Source organism: Diabrotica undecimpunctata, chromosome 4, assembly GCF_040954645.1.
Source record: "Diabrotica undecimpunctata isolate CICGRU chromosome 4, icDiaUnde3, whole genome shotgun sequence".
Taxonomy (NCBI): domain Eukaryota; kingdom Metazoa; phylum Arthropoda; class Insecta; order Coleoptera; family Chrysomelidae; genus Diabrotica; species Diabrotica undecimpunctata.
In genome coordinates this window covers 31,694,460-31,716,124 of record NC_092806.1, presented here as the reverse complement: position 1 = coordinate 31,716,124, position 21,665 = coordinate 31,694,460, and the positions used below count along the sequence as shown (strand labels likewise).

At 33.4% G+C, this 21,665-nt stretch overlaps 1 protein-coding gene across 1 annotated transcript in view; it reads left to right on the top strand.

The window, feature by feature from the left end:
- Dhc1 (dynein axonemal heavy chain 1) overlaps positions 1-17,137 on the top strand; it is a 283,979-nt gene extending 266,842 nt beyond the window's left edge. Inside the window, exons 55-60 of the mRNA XM_072529291.1 lie at positions 4,411-4,604; positions 5,053-5,236; positions 8,979-9,205; positions 12,229-12,348; positions 12,403-12,555; positions 16,700-17,137. Of these exons, the coding sequence (XP_072385392.1) occupies positions 4,411-4,604; positions 5,053-5,236; positions 8,979-9,205; positions 12,229-12,348; positions 12,403-12,555; positions 16,700-17,086 (1,265 nt within the window). The 3' untranslated portion in view covers positions 17,087-17,137. The remainder of the gene's footprint in view (positions 1-4,410; positions 4,605-5,052; positions 5,237-8,978; positions 9,206-12,228; positions 12,349-12,402; positions 12,556-16,699) is intronic.
- The last annotated feature ends 4,528 nt before the right edge of the window (positions 17,138-21,665 follow it).

The window sequence follows — 21,665 nt, the reverse complement described above, 5'->3', positions numbered from 1 at the left end:
GTAATAATTTTGATTATCTCCAAATTCTGCTTGAGCGTATTCACGAGGTAGGAGAGGAAATCGGCATTAAAATAAACTCAAACAAAACCAAATTTTTAGTGTTTAGTCGTGACCCACATCCCGATGCAAAGTTTCAATTAAAGGGAGTCCAAGTTGAGAATGTTCACCAAATAACATATTTGGGAACTGTGATAACGGACCAACTAGATCCAGACATAGAAATAAAACGCAAAATAGCAATGACTGAAACTACTTTTATGAAAATGAAGTCATTTCTTTGGAATGATCCTCAGTTTAGAACTAAGACAAAGAATGGTTAAGTGCTATGTTTGGTCCGTACTTTTATATAGTGCAGAAGTGTGGACGCTAAAACTATCGATCATGAACAAAATTGAAGCATTGGAAATGTGGGTTCATAGACAAATGCTAAAGATACCTTGGATAGCAAGGAAAACTAATGAAGAAGTACTAAGTAGCGTCAACAAAGATAGAGAACTGCTAAAGACTGTTAAAGATCGAAAAATGTCTTATCTGGGACATATAGTAAGGGGAAGTCGATTTAAAATATTACTACTCATCCTTAAAGTCAAAATAGAGGGCCATAGAGGTGTAGGTAGAAAACAAGTTCCTTGGTTAAAAAACATTCGTAAATGGACACAGATATCAAATGCAGGACAATTATTCCATATTGCACAAGATCGAGAAGCCTTCGCAATGGTGATCGCCAACGTCGGATAATTCTGATATGGCACGCGAAGAAGAAGAATGGGTTTGATATCTGGACTGCGATCAGGCCAAACAAATCATGTGATTTGTGACCTCGTCAAGATACTCAGTAACTATCCAAGCAGTGTGGGGCCGTGTATTATCATGCATACATGTTGCATCGTCTTCAAGAATATTATTAAACGGTAAAACATGGTGTTCTGGAACCTGTGTCAGGTAATTAGCGCAATCAATATCCCCATCCCATTGCTCAATACATGCTTGAGCATATCTCTCGCTTAGACATCACCACACTCTTACACGTTTGTCTGAGTCCATAAGATAGATTTTTGATTCATCGGAAAACAATTTACGACTTAAATCTTGTATTGTCCAAGTCAAGTGTTCTTGTGCAAAATTCAATCTGGCAATTCGGTGTTCACGGGAAAGCAGCAGTCCAGTTACTCTAGTTTGAGAAAATTAACCAGCAGCATAAAGTCCCCTTCTAACTGTCGATTCCCTTACGTTTATATTTCCTACTTCTTGCAAATAATTTCGAAGGGAAACTGCCATGACCGTTAGGTGTCTTAAAGCACTAGAAATGATAAAAATATGTTACAATTCTACCTCGATCTGAACCAGGTCTTCTAGTAAGCAGACTTCTTCGTACCGTCATCATACTTGTTGCACACACCAACGATTCTCGCAGTTTTGCGCTAACTGTAGCCATCTTCTTAACGGCGCCACAGTTCTTGCTGCCACAATAGAACTTATGTTAATTACAATAAAATGACAATAATAACGCTACAAAAACAATTTACAATTGACGTTGAAACCAAAAAACAAAAACTATGCAGATAATGGATTTTAGGAATTAGGGTAAGGGGTCATTTTTATCTCAAATCCATTAGTAATAGTATATTACTTTATGAGGCGGAGAAGCATGACTTTTCTTGACGCGCCCGATATTACGCGCCGAACGAAGTGAGGCGCGTAATAGAGGGCAAGTCAAGAAAAGTCGCTTCTTTGCCGAATAAAGTATACTATTTTTTCTTCAAACGTAGCAATTTTCAACCATAAATAGTACAATTCATACGCTATTTTTACTCGAAATTAACTGTGACAACTATCAAAGTCGTCTAGATGTTAGAAATTAAAATAATTAAGTCGTCGGTGGGATTTGCGTCTCCCTGGTTACAGTTGTTTGACAGTTGTTTGCAATTATTAAAGACAGCTTATTGTTGTTACAACCGCAAGCGCAAATTTAGTGCGAAAATAGAAAACCTAAACGAAATTGAGTCCGCGGCTAATGATGCAGTAGCACGTTTGGGGCCCTCCAAGTCCGGAATAAAGTATCGGTTAGCGTACAAGCACTTCCAAGAGTGGTGCGATACAAGAGGAGTACGGCAAGTTACCGAAGATGTTTTACTGGCATATTTTAATATAATGGAAAATGAAAATAAATGGAAATCTTCTACAATGTGGTCACGATACTCTATGATAAAATCCGAGTTAGTTATTAGAAAAAATGTGGATATAAGCAAATTTTTAAAGTTACGTGCCTTTCTGAAAAAAACAAGCGAAGGATATACTGCAAAGAAGTCTAAAGTTTTCACTAAAGACGAGTTTGATAAATTTTTGTTTGAAGCGCCAGATAAGTTGTATTTAGAATTAAAGGTAAAAAAAATTATACTGCAAAGCATGTAGTATATTCTACTAAATTATAAAAATATTTCAGATTGTTTTGTTAATTTGTTACCGGCGCCTGTCGATGCGACGAAATGGTAAAAATGAAGACTGTGGACATTGAGGATAAAGAAAATGTAATAATTATCAAAATCCCAGACAGTAAAACACGACAAATTAGATCTTTTACGATAATTGGTCAAAACTACATTAAACTGCATAAAAAGTATACATCACTGCGGCCTGAAAATTTCACAGAAAACCGATTTTTTATCAAGTACCAAAATGGAAAGTGTTACCGAAGCGTCATGGGAATACATTCGATCAGAGCAGTAGCCCAAAAAGTAGCTAGTTATTTAAATTTAAACCATGCAAGCGCATACACGGGTCACTCTTTACGACGAACTTTAGCAACACTTTTAATTGATGGAGGCGGAAATCTAGAATGCCTCAAACAACATGGGGGCTGGAAATCAAGCACGGTTGCCGAAGGATATATAGAGGATTCAATAAGAAATAAGAACGATAATGCTCAAAAAATTTTAAACCCTCATGATTCGCCAACATCGGGAATGATTGCTGAAAGTTGTTCTCGACCATCAGTATCATCAACAATTACCAATGCGTATCAAGAGTCGGGAACATTTTTGCACGGTTTCAATTTTGAAAATGCCTCATTAACTAATTGTACTTTTAATATTACTATAAATAAAAATGATGTTTAATTGTTGTTAATGACATTTGTATTGTTGCTTTGTGACATGTTTCATATTGTTGCCATGACAACATTTTTCCCTCCGCCGTAAAGAAATGGGAAAAAAAACTGCTGCCGGCGGAGACATCAAACTTTGACAGGATCAAGTTAGATAAGTAATGTCATCATTATTTGACGTTTGAAGAAAAAATAACTTAAATGAAAGAAATTTATATTATATTACAAAAATTGTTAAAAATTAAAAAAATTTTAATCCAATAAAGTCTAAACGTACACTAGAAAAATAAACAAAACAAAACAGTTCTTTATAATTATTGTTTTGTTGAATTTCATTCATTCATCATTCATCATCATCATTTTTTACTTAATTTTCCCAAAAATTTGTTCAATGTGAAGGCCAAATTAAACTTTATATTAACATGTCAAACCATAAATGTTGCGCCGTTTAGAATAACAACCCGTAAAAATAAGCCATTTCATGGCTGTATATTTCACTTGCATAACATCGGTCACAAAACGATTTAACAACTTTTACGAACAACGAATTTAACAATCGAAAAGTTTTTCGAAATTTGTTATAAATATGTTTAAATACTTCCAAAATTAAATATAACAAGCTTTGTGTTGATCAGAATTGCCTGTCACAACAATATGTTGTTACACATCACAAATACTAAGTAAAATAAACAACAAAAACTATTTTACATCGCTTTTAGATATCGCTAGATCCTATTTCCCTTTATGTAGTTTACAACAGAGTTAAGAGCTTTGAAAGTTGATACTATTGCTCCTTTGTTTGTCATCACATAATTAGTTGACAAAAATTTTAAACCCTCATGATTCGCCAACATCGGGAATGATTGCTGAAAGTTGTTCTCGACCATCAGTATCATCAACAATTACCAATGCGTATCAAGAGTCGGGAACATTTTTGCACGGTTTCAATTTTGAAAATGCCTCATTAACTAATTGTACTTTTAATATTACTATAAATAAAAATGATGTTTAATTGTTGTTAATGACATTTGTATTGTTGCTTTGTGACAAAATTTTTCCCTCCGCCGTAAAGAAATGGGAAAAGAAAACTGCTGCCGGCGGAGACATCAAACTTTGACAGGATCAAGTTAGATAAGTAATGTCATCCTTATTTGACGTTTGAAGAAAAACTATGTTACAACCGAAAATAGTTAAAAAGGAATAATAATTTCTAAAATAAATTCAAATTACAAGGTAACCCTAATTTTATGCTCGGTAGTGTATTATATAAGTAACCGCAACTTTATCGTTACAAAGATATTTTTTAGGATGGAATATTCCATATGAATTCAACCAAGCAGATTTTGCGGCGAGTGTGCAATTCATCCAGAATCACCTGGATGATATGGATCCCAAGAAAGGTGTTTCTTGGCCGACAGTTTGTTATATGCTCGGGGAAGTACAATATGGTGGAAGAGTTACTGATGATTTTGACAAGCGTCTATTAACGACTTTCACACAGGTAAATTTAAAGTTGGTTTACAAACTAAATCATAAGGTACAGTGAATATTGGTTATCTTGAAGGGCAATTGACGTAAAATGCTATCATATCCATTAGCATAAAATTAAATTTAAAATAAATTTATTTTCATTTCTATTTAAAAAGAAATTTTTGTTATCGAGGTTGTTTAAATAATGAATAATTTTCTACAATTTATTAACATAAAAGTTTAAGTTGTTAGCTTTAATAATAATAATCTTTTGACTTTAGAAATATTTAAGCTAACAATTTAAGTAACATGCAAAACAAAATCAAAATTTTGGGAGGACCAGAAGTAGGCAAAAATAGTATATTAAAAAAAATATATTACCCTATATAAAAGAATCTGTTCTCACGGTTGTATATTGATTGTATCTTGTTTGTAAATAATTTTAAATTATGATGTTTGATTTCGATATATGCTTTTAGGTGTGGTTTTGCGATGTGTTACTAAGGCCAGGCTTTGAGTTTTATAAAGCGTATAAAGTTCCACAAACTAGAAATCTTCAGGGCTATATTGACTATATAAATAGTCTACCAACTACAGATAGCCCTGAGGTATTTGGCTTACATGGCAATGCTGATATAACATATCAAATTAATACTGCTAAAGGTGAGTTTTATTTATTAAGCAATTTTTGTATTTCATGATTAACTAGAATGTAGCCCGAAATTATATGAAAAAATAAAAATATTGAACACGACATTTAAGTTAGGATTTGCAAAACAGATATCAGATCAATAATGGAGAGCATATCCGGAGAGAACCAAACAAATGCTAGAAACTGCAAAGATGAAAACTGTTAGAAAAATTGATGGTAAGATACTATAAGACAGAACTAGAAGTACATATATAACGAAGATGCAAAATGAAGAACATCATCGACTGGGTAAGAAATAGAATAATAGAATGGAATGATCACATAAGCCCAATGACAACAAAAGGAGTAGTAAAGACGGCCACAGACGGTTCCCTAATAGAAAGATAATCAGTGGGAAGACTACCAAAACGATGGAATGACAACTTATTGGAGGCATATTAAAAAACAGAGTCATGTCTACACCAAGAGGAGAAGAAGAAAAAAAAGTAGGCAATAATAATTTAAGATAATTTGGGTTTCTGAAAAGACGAAACACGATCATATCGAAACACTTTTGGCACGATATCAAACAGTGGTGATGATTTCTTTGACACACCTTGTCAAAAGCTTGAGAGGCGTCTAAAAAGGCTGCAGTACAGTATTGCTTGTTTTCGAAACTAGTTCTTATTGTTGTGTATAATTGTGAACTTGTTTTATTGTAGCGTGTTAGTTACAAAATCCGAATTGATGGTCAGGTATAAGACCCTTTTTGTCTAATATTGGTTTCATTTTTTTCAACAGAAGTCTTTCAAAAACCTTAGAAATGACTGGAAGTAAACTAATCGGTCGGTATGAGTTGACATCTTTTGGATCTCTACCAGGTTTTTGAATGAGTATAATCTGTGCCACTGTCCATTGCAAGGGGAAGTAGTGCAGACTTAACTTAGCATTGAAGATCATAGTAATTATTCTGTAGCAATCATGGGTTAGTTCTTGAAGGACCTTACCTATAATAAGATCGTATCCCGCCGCATTGTTGTGTTTTATCTCATTTTTTATTATCTGTTTTTCTTCTTTAATATTCTTTAATGTTAAATTGGGAGATTGGTAGTTCCATTTGATATGGAGCGTTAAGAAAAGAATGAAGTGGTTCTTTTTGTTATACAGGCACTTCTCTGGTAAATGGGCTAAATACTTTCAAAAGGTGTTCTGTGAATGTCTCGGATTTCTCTGTATGTGTTCTTGTTTTCGCATTTTTTTAAGGAGGTATGGCTTCTTGTGGCCCTTTTAATTTTCTTGTCGTTTTCCATAAAGGATAGTGTGTATCTTTGAACTGCGTCAGATTTTCTAGATAAGTTTGGATCCCTTTATTTATTTCTTCTTTTAACAGATTTTTAAGTCTTCTGGTAACTCTGTTTAAGTTTTTCTTTGTCAATAGGTTCGTGTGAGTTTTGCCACTTTCTACTTAGTTTTCTTTTCTCTTCAATCAAGCTTTTTGCACTCAAAACAATTTATGCTTTCCTTCCATATTATCTGTTCAGGAGTAGCACTCCATCCCGCCTTTTGTATGGAAGTAGTAAGATATTGTACAACGTTTTCAATTTGTATTTCTGTTTTGACTGTCAAGTTTCTTAAAGTCTCCTCCTGCTATGAATTTGTGTCCAAGAGAACTAAAGCAGGTATTAAAGTTGTTTTCGTTACTGGATTGGCAAGGAGGATAGTACTCTGCAGATAAGATAAGGTTGCCTTGCCAGTTTTCAATGACATTGATAGTTGATTGTGTAACGAAATATTTTTTGCCTACCTCAGGGTAAGAACACAGGGTAGAAAATTGGGGACAGAAACTAATGGGGGTCAAGATAGGGCAAGCAAAATAATCGTTATTTGTGCGAACGGCACTCAGGGGTTAACTGGAGAGCTGGGGTCGTGGGTAAGTAAATGACAGGGGGGGTAGGATTGGGACAGCTACACAATGAAACAAAGGGTCATGAATCACTTGGGACAAACAAAACAAAAGGAAACAGGAAACACCTCTAGTAATTTATAAAGAGCGCCACTTCGAGGTGCTTAATTATAACCATTACGACATCTAGTTGTAACTAGGGAAATAATTATCAAACATAAAGAAACATGTCTTTTTCAAACGGAAACTCAAAAAAAGGTTAGTTAAAAAAAACAAATGTTAAGAAACAAAATTTAACATTTATTGTGTCTTACCACAAACAGTTATTAAAAATATAAATGGCACAAAAAATATACTATATAATAATCAAATTAAAATTGTTAAATATTACAATTTTTAAATTGTTATGAAAGCAATTATTACTTTAGCCAAAAATGTCTGTCTTTACTTTAAAATTTAATCGCTTAAAAAGTTACCTGAATTTCACTGTTTCGCACTTAACTTTGAAAAAGAACTTGTTAAACATCTATGGGACATATATCTGGATATATTCTCCAACAGGGACAAAGCAACCATTTCCATACTCAGGGACGAACAATCAAGAGATGTAAATTAGGTTCGGTGGAGGAAGCAAGCTGACGACGGGGACATCCTATATAATAATTTCATCAGTTTCCTTTATCTACACAAATATTTTGGTGGTTACTCTTTTCTAAACTGCAATTACTTGCAAAGAGTAAATTAATCACCTTAACCGGTCTTAAGACATTACCACCAAGAACATTGAATCGACCCTTGATTCAAAGTCCGCAAAACGTCTTCTCCGTTTAAAATCTTCTGCTTTACTCCTCTCTGCGTTACATTTTACAAAATTCAACGCCAAATAATTTCCCTTCACGTCTCCAGCCAGTTTGTGGTCTACGAACCTAAACAAACAAAATACCCCTCTTGACCTCGTTCTTAGCAACTAACCGACAAAAAAACATCTTGATTATTTACTTTTAAATTGGGTAACTGGAAATTTTTTACCTCACAATACATACAAAGAATATGAGAATTTTAATGTAAATAAAGACAAAAATATTCTCAGCTTTATTACGTTTTAGAAAAATTGAATACCTGACTTGCAATATTTTTTCTACGAACCTCTTTTTCAACCGGAATATTAGGGGACTCGAATGTAAACAAATCGTTTTCAACGACAAAAACAACTGAATACAAAACTTAAAACAGAATTTATATTATTATATAGATATTAAATATAAAACGCTACAATTGTAGGTACTTTTCACTGAACTTATTTATCTCATGATGTTTTATGTTTGATTTGACAATGATAGGTGTGCCATCGTGTGCTTTGTCATTTAGATGTTTTGTGTAGTGAACAATGTATTTTGGAATTTTAATATAATTTTTGTCTGTTAGATGAGCTTCTGATATGAGTATAACATTAATTTTCTTCTCATCGAGAAAAATGTTGATTTCTTGGATAGGCCATTTGAGTTCCAGACGGCTAATTTAAGTCTGTGTTGCATTAGTGCATTTTGGAAATCATAGTAGTAAGGAGATTATGCATAGTGTCCATTCTCTCCATTAGTTTTGATATCAGATTTTCAAGGTTGGCAATTGTAGCTAAATGGTTTGAGCCGACATCACTTTGTTGGTTTGTGATTTCAGTCATTTAAATATACGTCCAAAGGCTTTAAATTTCCTTTTTTATGATGTGTTTGATTTGTTTTTGTTAATTTATTTCGTTTAGGATTTTAAACGTGTACGAAAATATAACATCTGCAAATAGATATAATTCAGTAAATATAAAATAATGTGGTGGATATTATAAGGTTAACACAACTAATTGAATACATTTCTAGGCATCCTTGATACAATTCTCAACGTTCAACCTAAAGAAGGAGGTGGTGGCGGCGGTGAGACCAGAGAAAGCGTTGTGTATTGTCTAGCTGAAGATATGCTCGAGAAATTACCAAATCAGTATAATAGCTTTGAGGTTAAAGAAGCTCTTCAAAGAATGGGACCCTTGTTGCCGATGAATATTTTTCTAAGACAAGAAGTTGATAGAATTCAACGAGTACTTAAAGAGGTACATAATGATACTTTTAGCTTATATTTTTAGATATTAAATGGAATCTAACTAAGAAATTCTTTTTACTACTTTTAAAAGGTTATATTTATTTTTATGTTACGTCTTTTTGGAAAATAAAACCATTAGTTTATTCTTGTTCTGTCACTTTCACATGTTTGGTCTTGTCTTCGTTCATGTAAATCCTTTTATTTCTCACTTTCGCTTTTACTCTTTTTACTATTTCTTTTAATTGCTGTTTACTTCTGGCCATCAGTAATATGTCATCAGAAAATTCTAGACATTGGTGTTTTTGTTGATAAATAAGCGCTGTCCTGTTGATTCTGGTTCTTTGATGGCAATTTCAAAAAGGATGCTGAACAACAGTGATAACGCTGAGCACATAATCGATTTGATCTACGGTTTTCCGATCTGGCGATCTTCATCCTCCTTCATATATTCTTTTGAGTTGGAAGTGAGTGCTCATAATGATCATATTTTATGCTTTTGTGAAATCTATTAAAAACCTATTATTTTAGTTCGTTACTTTATGCAGACTATATTTTCTTATGGTGGGTATGTACATTTTTTAATTCCCTTTTTTTGATTAGCAACATCTAGCATTATTTTCACATCGTATTTAGAAATATTTTCGAATACTGTATTCTAAATTTATTTCTATATTTTCTCTTCAGTCCGTGCATGTATGTTCATAAATGATATTTGTCACCATAAGGACGTTTGGGTCTTGGCAGAAATTAACCCAATTCTGCTCCCTAGGTGCTCTGCAACGGGTTTTGACCAGCCCAATCAAAGTTTCCTTTGCATTTCTGTTCCAATTTGGTGGTTTAGGTAATATCTCAGTACGACATCACGAGTACGATATCAGAAACTTGTAAAACTGTTAAAAGAAAAGAATGTGGACAGTCGAGATATACGGGTTATTGTCAATCTGTACTGGAATCAAAAAGCAAAGGTTAAAATCGAAAATGTCGATACAGAAACTATAGGAATCAAAAGAGGTGTTAGACAAAGTTGCGTGCTGGCCCCATTGTTATTTAATTTGTACAGCGAAGCTATTTTTAAGGAAGCAATATCAGAGGAACAATAGGGTATATCAATAAACGGAAAAATCTTGAACAACATAAGATTCGCAGACGACACCGCTGTTTTTGCAGACAATCTAAAATCACTGCAACGCTTAGTAAATAGATTACATCAAGTCATTATAAAATATGGACTACAAATGAACGTTAAGAAAACCAAGTGCATGATTATTTCTACGCAACATACGGTAGGAAGGCTAGATATCCAGGGAAAATAAGTAGAAAGAGTGAATAACTACAAATATCTGGGAACCTGGGTAAATGAAAACAATGACTAAGGTAGAGAAATAAGGACACGCATTGAAATTGAAAGACAAGCATTTATAAAAATAAAAACAATGTTTGTTAATTGAGACCTTTCTCTGGAGCTGAGGATAAGAGCCTTAAGATACTATGTGTTCTCGACTTTGTTGTATGGAATGGAAAGCTGGACACTAAAAGTGGATAATATAAAGAAGTTGAAATCATTTGAGATGTGATGCCATAGAAGAATTTTGAAAATACCATGGACCCAACGAGTAACAAATGCAGAAGTGTTAAGAAGGCTACAAAAGGATTGCGAGGTCATAAAGCACATCAAAACAGGAAAGCTGGAATATTTAGGCCACATTACCAGAGGTGCGAAATATGAGATATTAAGGCTCCTAATGCAAGGCAAAATCAAGGGTAAAAGATCCCTTGATCCCTTGAAAAATAAGAAGACGAAGAATTTCCTGGCTAAGAAACCTACGAGAGTGGTATAGTTGCAGCTCAGTAGATCTTTTTAGAGCAGCCGCCAATAAGGTATGGACAGCTGTGATGATAGCCAACCTCTAATAGGAGAAAGAACTACAAGAAGAAGAAGTAATATCTCACAATAAAACACAGTTTTGTAGTAGAAAGATCCAAGCAATAAAGTCTAAGGAGGACTGGTTAGCATAGCCCCGTGAAGGGGGCTCCCAGGATATAGGAGACCCTATGTGGAAACCGGAGCAAGATTAAACTGCCTTGGCTTGGAAAATGCACCCAGTTGTTTCTGGGCTTCGTGACTAGGGAAACTTGTCGTTCACCAAAACATTCGGCACAGGACAGCGTCAGAAACTGCAAAATATCATGACGGCCTACGATCTAGGTTAGCTGCCGGTGTGGGTTGGTATTGAGATCGTGGAACCATTATCGTTCTGGAAGATGCTCAGCGTAGCTCGGAGTTAGCTTGGGTCTCGAGGCTCACTGTTATTCGGGCGCCATATCACCATGAGGATGTTTGGTTCTTGGCACGAATTAACCCATATATGCTCCCTAGGTGCTCTGCGAACGGCTTCGACCAGCCCAATCGAAGTTACCTCTGCGTTTGTGTTCCAATTTGGTGGGTAAGGAAATATCTTATATTAAAACACAGTTTGGTAGTGAAAAGGTTCAAGCAAAAGAGTCTAAGGACGAGTGGGAAGCATAGTCCCGTGAAGGGGGTTTTAAGGGTAAAGTAGACCCTATGTGGGAGCCGGAGCAAGAGTAGACTGCCTTGGCTTGGAAAATGCACTCTTTTTATACATTTTTCTTTTGTATCGATATGTGGTCCACAGACTAAGGCACGTTTTTATTTACCACAAAGCCCGTGCCCAAATATTCTATTTTCTAATACGCTACTGAAAAATAAATAGTCATTTATTTCTTGTAGTGCTACTATGCAGTAGTGTGTTAATATAACTAAACTTAAGTTTGAAATAATGAGATTATTTGCTCGATAAAAATGTCATCTAGTAACATTATTTCAGGTTGACAAACGTTTTGGCCTATCTATAACATGAAACCATAAAAATATATCTTGATAATTTATTTCTTAGTTTTACTGGTTTTTTGACAGCTTTCTAATTTAAAATTGGTGTTCCAAAAATAGGGCTAAACAGAGATATCGACTTTTATTCTATTATCGATAAACTATACATATATTTTTTTCTCTAGGTAAAGTCCACTTTAACAGATTTAAAGCTAGCAATAGACGGAACAATTGTTATGAGCCAAAATCTTCGAACCTCGTTAGATTCTATGTATGATGCTAGAATTCCGGAAAGATGGCAAAAGGTAACTAATATAACCTTACCTGTGCTTTATTTAATATATTGTTCTTTATTAAAGATATCGTGGGAATCTGCCACTTTAGGATTTTGGTATACAGAATTGTTGGAACGAGATGCGCAATTCCGAACGTGGTGTCAAAATGGTAAACCGAATGTGTTTTGGATGACAGGTTTCTTTAATCCACAAGGTTTTCTCACGGCAATGAGACAGGTAAATAAAATATAATATAAGTTGATATTCTAGTTTAAAAAAGATTCGCTGTGATTTATAATCTTACTTCTTGGATACGAACCATACTGTATTACAGATGAATAGACTATATCGATGGCGTCACGACAAAAAGGCATAAGCGCCAAAATTTATAAATTTATGTTTTGGTATCAAAATAAAATACATTTTACGTCCTATCGACTATTAAAATGACGCAGCTGTAAAAAATTCCAACTCGACTAAAACAAGCTTTGAATTTTCTAACCGCCAAACGAGTTGCTTAAAAGATGTGACACCGAAATCTGTAAGCGACAAGATCCGTAGTTGAAGGTGGTGCTTACGTCTTGGGTCTGAAAACGTGGTTATATCAATAAGGTAAACAATAATTTGAAATATTATTAATATTTAATGCTTTATTAAGCGTTTAGTTAGATCATTTATCTTGAGAAATCATAATATACCATAAGAATGTACAATTTTACCGACTGTCGGTTAGGCCTTTTCAGAAAAAATTTTTTCGTTTATCTAACCGCCATTTGGCCATTTAAAATACACTATGACTTAGATATGCCATAGAAAAGTTACTACTTAACCGACTTAAATAAGGTTTGAACCTAAATAAAATATATATTGACTTTGTTGTATAGTTTTTTTTTAATTTTAAAGTTATATTTTGGTAGTAATATTATTTTAAAAAACTAACATTTGAATGGCGTTTACTTCTTTTTTTTTTTAATGGTTTTTAGAATGGTTTCTCGGGGGCAGAAAATAATGAATCTTGCATTGCAATCCATTTGGGAAGATCAGAAAAGCAATGTGCAGGAATCCAGCGGAAATAATAAAAACCATGGTTCATTTTCCACTGTAAATGAGGTCCTCAATGAAGCGCTAAAGCATGATATTCTTTTAGAGCCTGTACTAAAAGACCATGAACAAGAACTCCAAATGCCTAGTTTTGTTCTAGATGATGATGCCATTGTGGATTTCAGTTTTCCTCAAGTGTAAATTTGAATATTGACAGCCGTTTATTTTCGAATATTGATGAAACTGCCGAAGAAGAGACTGATTTATTAACCTGTGATAAAAAGCTTGTACCTTACTCAGATAGTGATGATACTGATGATAGTAGTAATAATGCCGCAATAGTATTTAGTTCATTAGTTGATGATAAGATAGGTTGTAATGATTTTATACAACAAAATGATTCTCCGAATCCGACTCCGAATCAGATTCATCATCCTTGACAGTATTTTTTAAAAATGAGACTGAAATTGACAGCATTAGTTCTAGCTCACTACGTTCTAGCTCATCAACTGGTTCAATTTTCTGTTATATCGGTTCTTCGTTTCTATTAGTTTGTTTTGTTATTGATAAATGTTATTTTCTGTTATCAAATTTTGATTTGCATTTTATTTCTATTAGTTTTATAATACAACTTACTTAGTTATCAATGTAGAAAAAATGATACTTTTTAATAGTTTTTGTTGTTTTTTACTTAATATAACGTGATAATTATATTAACTTTTATTTTTGTATTTTTTTACACCAATATAACTCTAAGAAACTCATAAATATATTATTGTGTATTGTTTAATTTGTATTATTTTTACTTAATTGTTATGCTTTAAAATGAAAAGATTTATTCTCCATTTTTGTTATAATTCCGTAAAATTAAAAGGCGTACAAGTTTCTAAGCGACATTTTTTCATCAAAATACTTTTTTTAAAATATGGTAACCGCCTTTCAAAAAGACTTAAACACCACAGAACCTAACATTAAAGGCGTAAGCACCAAAATGTTAAATATCTCATGTTTATAATAATTGTTTTATAAATAACATATGGTAAGTCAGAGTGCCTCAGTTCGATAATAATAAAATGCCAAAAAAATGTAAAAAAAGAAATATTAAGCGATATTAAACGTTTTTTGTGTCTACTGAAAAAAACTGTCAATGGCGCTTATGCCTTTCTTTCGTGACACCGTCGATATAAAGGGTGATTCATTTAGAGGCACTTTTTTTGGTGGGGATTTGATTGGAGATCGTGAATAAATACTGTCAAACTGATATTTCGCTTTTGTTCAGTATTGTTTGACATTTCATGATGGAAAGACTTAGCCCGGCACAGCGTCTAGAAACTATTAAGTTATATATATACAAGGATTTCCACAGTTTTCACTGTATTCCTTCACTCAACCGTTTTCTCCAATTTTTCCTGTCTAGCCAGTCCCCTTCCTGTAGGTTTCTTTTACTCATTGCTTCGTTTACTTCATCTCTGAAAGATCTTCGGGGTCTGCCTCTCTTTCTTCTTCCTATCGGGCTCCACTCTGTTATTCTATTTATCCTACCAGGTTAGTCTTTTGTTCGATGTAGTCTATTATGTCGGAGTTCATTCCCATTCTCCTCTTAATCTCCATGCTATTTATTCTATTTCTTCTTGTTACTCTGCAGATTCTCCTTAGGAATTCTATCTCTGTTGCTCTTATTTTGTTTTTGGTTTTCTTATTTATTGTCCAATTTTCACAACCATAAGTGAGGATACTTCTTGTCATGGTATTATATATTTTTTTCTTTGTTTTCATGCTGATGTTCTTATCCCATATTACCGGGTTCAATTTTCGTATGCAGTCTCTTGTTTGTCCTAGCCTATTTTTTATATCTTCCTCCGTTGTTCCTTTGTTTGATATTATGAAGCCTAAATACTTATACGTGTCTGTTCCTTTGATTTGTTTACCTTCGTCTATTTCCAGCTGTTTTATTTCTGTATTCTCCGTTGTTAGGTATTCAGTTTTCTTTAGGTTTCTAACTATCTTTCTTTAACTATTAAGTTGTATTTTGAAAATGGAAGTTCTCTGAGGAATGTATTTCGTGCGCTTAGAGCAATTTATGGTCCACATAATCGGCCTACCGAACGAACAATTCGCTTTACGATTAATAAGTTTGAAACCCAGTTTTCATTATTGGATAACACGCGACCAAATAGACCACATTCAGCACGTACTCAAGAAAATATAGCGGCGGTATCGGATAGTGTACTCGAAAATAATGAAGAATCGACTCGTCGCTGTTCTCAACAGCTTGGCTTGTCATATGCAACAACTTGGTGTATTTTACGTAAGGAACTTAGTTTAAAAGCATACAAAATTCAATTAGTGCAAGAGCTGAAGCCGACCCACCTTCCGAGTCATCACCGCTTCAGTCGATGGGCTCTTGATAAGATTTCAGAAGATCCACTGTTTTCAAAAAAAATTTTGTTTTCAGATGAGGCCCATTTTTGGCTTAATGGGTACGTTAATAAACAAAATGCCCGTATTTGGAGTAATGAACAACTCAAAAAGGTTCAAAGGTTCAACAGTTGCCATTACACCCTGAAAAAATAACTGTTTAGTGTGGTTTATGGGCTGGGTGAATCGTTGGTCCATATTTCTTTAAAACAGAGGCCGGCCAGAATGTTACTGTGAATAGACACCGGTATCGTGCCGTTATAATGGACTATTTGGTACCTGAAATTGAAGCTCGTGATCTCGGCGATATTTGTTTCCAACAAGATGGCGCCACGTGCCATATAGCCCTTGAAAGCATGGCTTTACTGCGGTGAACAAATTATTTCACGCTTTGGACCAGTGAATTGGCCGCCTAGATCCTGTAACATTTCACCTCTAGACTCCTTCTTTTGGGGCTACCTAAAGTCCAAAACCTACATGAATAAACCAGATACGATTGAGGCATTAGAGGCCAACATTACTCAAGTCATTGGTGAAATACCAATTGAAATGATGGAACGAGTCATGGAGAATTGGAACTTCAGAATGAACCTACTTAATCGTAGTCATGGCCAACATTTAAAAGAAATTATTTTTAAGAATGGTTCTTTTATATAATAATAAATATTTTCAAATAAAATTTATTTTTCGCATTGTTTTTTTCCTGTTGAAAAAAGTACCTCTAAATGAATCACCCTTTACAATCTTAACTCATTTAAACCAAGCCAACGTGATAACCTATTTACAATAAAATATTATCAAAATAATAACAAACAATATGAGTTAAGAGTGATTCTAATTTACATACTAATTATAATTACTTATTGAAAGATTTTTTAATCAGTATAAAATAGTAGTTTAAAGAACTCTTAATGTATTTTAGGACGTAACCAGAGCCCACAAAGGTTGGGCGTTAGACTCAGTAGTACTTCAAAATATGATTACCAGACATAGTAAAGAAGACATCAAAGAAGGACCGGCTGAAGGTGTATACGTTCACGGATTGTTTTTGGAAGGCGCAGGCCTAGACAGGCGAAGCGGCAAATTAATAGAAAGTAAACCCAAAGTTCTCTACGAACAAATGCCAGTTATTTTTATTTTTGCAATTAATACCACAGCTGGTAAGGATCCGAAGCTCTACGAATGTCCAATTTATAGAAAACCACAACGAACTGATCTGAAATATGTAGGATCCATAGATTTCGAAACTGATCATAATCCAAGGCACTGGACATTACGTGGAGTTGCACTGTTATGTGATATTAAATAGATATCTGTGATAGGTTTAGTTATTAGGCTCTTATTTATAAAAGTAATAAAGTTTCGGTAGCACACATTTTTATTTTCAAAATCTTTTTAAATGAAATATTCCTGCTTACAGTTGAATGAGACTTACACCAAAGCAATACAAATAGTCAATTAAAACCTCATGTTATCCACACTTAGAACATCCAAACGTTCGAATAGTATTTCTTTCGCCCAATACAACAAGCATTATTCAGACATTAGATCAAGGCACAATTGTAAAGTTTAAAAAATATTACATAAAGGCAATTTACAAATCCATCGTGAGTAAACTACAAAATAAGCCTTAACAGTAAAAGACGTGTGGAAGCAATTTTCTATTTTTGATTGTTTGATTCATGTTGCATTTGCTTCCGCTCAAATAAGACCAAGAACTTTAAATGCCTGTTGGAAAAAGATTTGGCCAGCATGTGTAACAAGCAATGAAACCGTTCCAACAGTGATACTATCAAATGAAATAATTAATTTGGCACATGAAATTACCAGAGATGGTTTTAATATCTTTAGCCACGATGATATAGAAGAACTGCTTGTGGATTATGCATTAAGTGACCATGATATAATTGATTAAATAATTAAAAACTATCTAAAAATGGTAGTTGTTCGTTTTCTTTCAGTTCCATAGTAAACTGGAGTTTATGGTGAATATTATTGATGTGTTCTAAAAATACTTTTAGTTTTTCTTCTTCATGTGTCCAGATTATAAAAAAATCATCCACGTACCTAAGCGAAAGTTTAAGTTTGTGTTCGGCTGTTTGTATTGCTCGCTGTTCTATTTCTTGCATAAACAGGTTTGCTATTATCGGTGACAGTGGTTAACCCATCGGTGCTCCTTCAACTTGTTTATATCTTTGATCCTTATAGATGAAATCAGCAGAAAGTAGCCAATATCACAGGATATTTTAAATCTAATAAAGCACTGCTTAAATAACACTTATTTTATCTATTAGGAGCAAAGATATAAACAAGTTGAACGAGCACCGATGGGTTCACCACTGTCACCGGTAATAGCAAACCTGTTTATGCAAGAAATAGAATAGCGATCAATAGAAACAGCCGAACATAAACCCAAACTTTGGCTTAGGTACGTGGATGATACTTTTATATTCTGGACACACAAAGAAGAAAAACTAAAGGTATTATTATAACACATCAATAGTTCAGAATCAAAAACTGCATATAAAGAAAATGCGATTATTGAATGACATATAAATTGAGGTGTACTTTGCAAAAACCCCATTTGTCATTATTTACAACATTGAAAAGTTAAAAAAAAGTTATTTAATTGAACCGTATAAAGTCTACGGAAATTCTCAAACTAGTGATTTATTATTTTGATGATTACACACAGTTTACAATATAAATAACATTATTTTTCCTTTGGTTTTTTTATTTATTTATTTGACATATGGGGTTTTTGCAGAAAATTTTCAATAATTTATAGGAAAAACGATATTTATAGTAATAAACTAAAATAAAAAATTAACGAAACCTTTAATTTGAAATGTGAAAAAATTGAAATATGAAATTGTTGAAATTTGAAACAAAGTATTTAGTCTTCATTACTTACACCACTGCTGTTATCGTCTTCGTCTAAATCGGTAGTCTTTTCCGACTGATGACCAGATTGTGTGAACAGTTTGTTATAAAAGTTTTGAGCCTCTGTTTTTTTCAAATTCTCCAAGGTTTTCTTTTTTTTTCCTGAGGAATATCCAAACGCGTACTATATAACGGTTTAAATTCAAACTCTTTCGGTATACTACGTTTGTTTCTTATAGGGGATTTTTCCCAGCTACCTATATAAGTCTGTCTTATTAAAACAACCCCAGGTTCATCAACTGAATATCTCAACATTCGCGCAGTTTTGATTTTCACTGGAGGACGAGCTGATCTAGGAAAAAATGGAGTTACTGCTTCTGAAATGTTAAATATCATAAATAAATATCATGATTAACATCAGTTACGGTAAACGGTGATGGTTTTCTCCTTGCATTCTTGATTACGGTTTCAGATTTTTATGCTTTTCAATCAATGAAAAATCTTGGTCGCAACTTAAAAATGAATGGCCTCGAATAGGAAATACATGTGTAATAGTTTCAAACATGTGTAAATCATGGACAAGCTAGTACAAAAATTTCATAAGAACATTGTTTTTATTTTGTCCAGCACATCTGTCGCTTATTAGAATAAGATTCTGAAGCTATTCTGAGGCATTGGAAGGTTTTACATTTAGTCAAAAGACAAGCAACTGTAGTTCTCTGAATCATCACGTGCTTTTAATTTATATTTTCTTTTTCATTCAAAAAACTTCTCAGCTTTCCGTAAGTGAAGTTCTTTCTCAATATTTAATTTTCGCACGTCTTCTGGATCGTCACAACTAGCTAACAGTTTACTTTGATACCGATCGCAAGTACCACATGTATCACTTCTCGATAAACCAAATTTAAGGTTAAATTCGATATGGAATATTTTTAATATATTTTATAAGAAGACTTTACACCGGGATGTTCTGCTATGAATATTTTATACATATTTTTCACAGATAACGTCTCAGGAAGGTAGTAGGTAATCGGATTTTTTTTTCTTGAATAATGAGACAGTCGGTTTTTAAAAGATTTGATATGGCTCTTAATTAAAGCCTATGTATTTTTTGCCGTTTTATTTGGTCGGTTTGAATGCTTGCCTCGTTTATCCTTTGGTGCTGATCCACCATTAAAGACATGTTTTTGTAACCTTCGAAACCTTTCATATGTTATTCTATGAAGACCACAAAAAGCCTTTACACATACTGGTTCTTCTCTTTTTTCCAACCTTATTTTATAATTATAGGCAGCAGAATGTTGGTCTTTGAGCATTTGCGGAACGTTACCTTGGCTTGGCGCATCATTTTCTACTTTTGTTTGTAAAACATCCCTAATTTCAGCGTTTTTTCGGCTTCTTCTTTGATTTGGAATGTAATAAGATATTAGCCCTACAATGAGATATACTTAATAAATTTTTAATATTTTAATTTTATAAATAAAGCGATTGATTTTACCTGCCAAATAACTATCTTTCGGTCGAAAACTCGAGATTTCCCTTCATCAATAATTTTAGAATAACATTGAAACCGTAAACACCTAATAGAAATATAAATGTTTTACTCATCATTTTACAATTAATATGTATAACGTACCTGCAATTGCGACCCATTTGTTCTTGTGCTTTTTCTATGCCCTTATAATTAACATGTTTTTGTCCCTCTCGTCACTCTCATCACTCTTGCCTGTTTTACCTCTGCACCTTCTTTTTCTTTTTTAATGGCAAATTTTCACTTGAACCTTATCGTTCAAGTTCATTGTTACTTGTATTTATTATAAAACTCATTTTACTAAATTGGTTTATGGTGTTTACTTATAAAATCACACAACACAACTATTCGAAGGAACGTTAACCTATAACAACCTACTGACAGCCAAGCGATAAAGTTTCCTGCAAAAACACCAATAGTCATTAACAACTGTGGTTTTTGTAGGAAATTACGCTTTACATATGGGTTTTTGCAAAGAACGCCTCAATTGTTTATTGCAAATTTCCCGTTTTGCAATTTAAATAGGTGTTTAAAAATATCATATTATTTGAAATCCTTGTCCCGCAAGACATCGATTAAAGAAAGATCAAAATCGGGTGATAGAAAGCCGAGGAAATAGAATTTTTAGAGTGCGTTGTGATTTTCAACTAGCCGATTCTCTGTTTGCTGAGTGCGTTGAGAGGCTACCTCCACCCTACCTACCATGTACTTCGAGCGACTTTTTATGCGAAAACGACTTTTTTATACATACTGTCTTGAAGCGCACCACCACCGCAAAAATCTTTCGATAGAAAGTAGTTGACACGAAAAGGTAACTTGTTTAAAAACGAGTCATCTATCACTTCTTATGATAGGCGCAAATGTATGCCACCTTTACCTTCGATATCTCGGCAACCAATAACCCGAATGCATTGTTTGAAGCGTCGCGACACGTTCACAGTTCTATATGTCTAAAACTCGCGAAATTGTTTTATTTATTTAGAAGTAAAAAAATTTCTAAAGTTTTAACAGATATCCTAGATTCTCCCAGTTAACCGATATCAATTTTTTAAACTGAATTTGAAAATTTAAGAATTTTTATTATTTAAAAATTTTATAAAGTCGATACTAACTACACTTAACGCGCATTTCAGTTGTACTATAAAAATTTTTCTAGACGAAATATAAAGGTTGTAAGTTATGTTTAAGGAGTAGAATAAATTTGGAAATGGAAATGGAAAAACTCCATTTTTTAAACTTTTTTCAAAATTATTGCTTCTTTTTAAAGAATAAACATAAATTTTTAATTTCTAGCTGTCAAATATTATGTCAAATTGAAAAACAAAACTTTTACCTGCTATATTTATTCTTTAAAAACAATATCTCTTGAGTTATAAGCAAAAATGTGCTCGCAAAAAAAAAAATTCAATTTTTTTAAATAAAAAATTAAGCACAAGATTTGCCACTGACGCATATCGTGATTATTGATACAAGG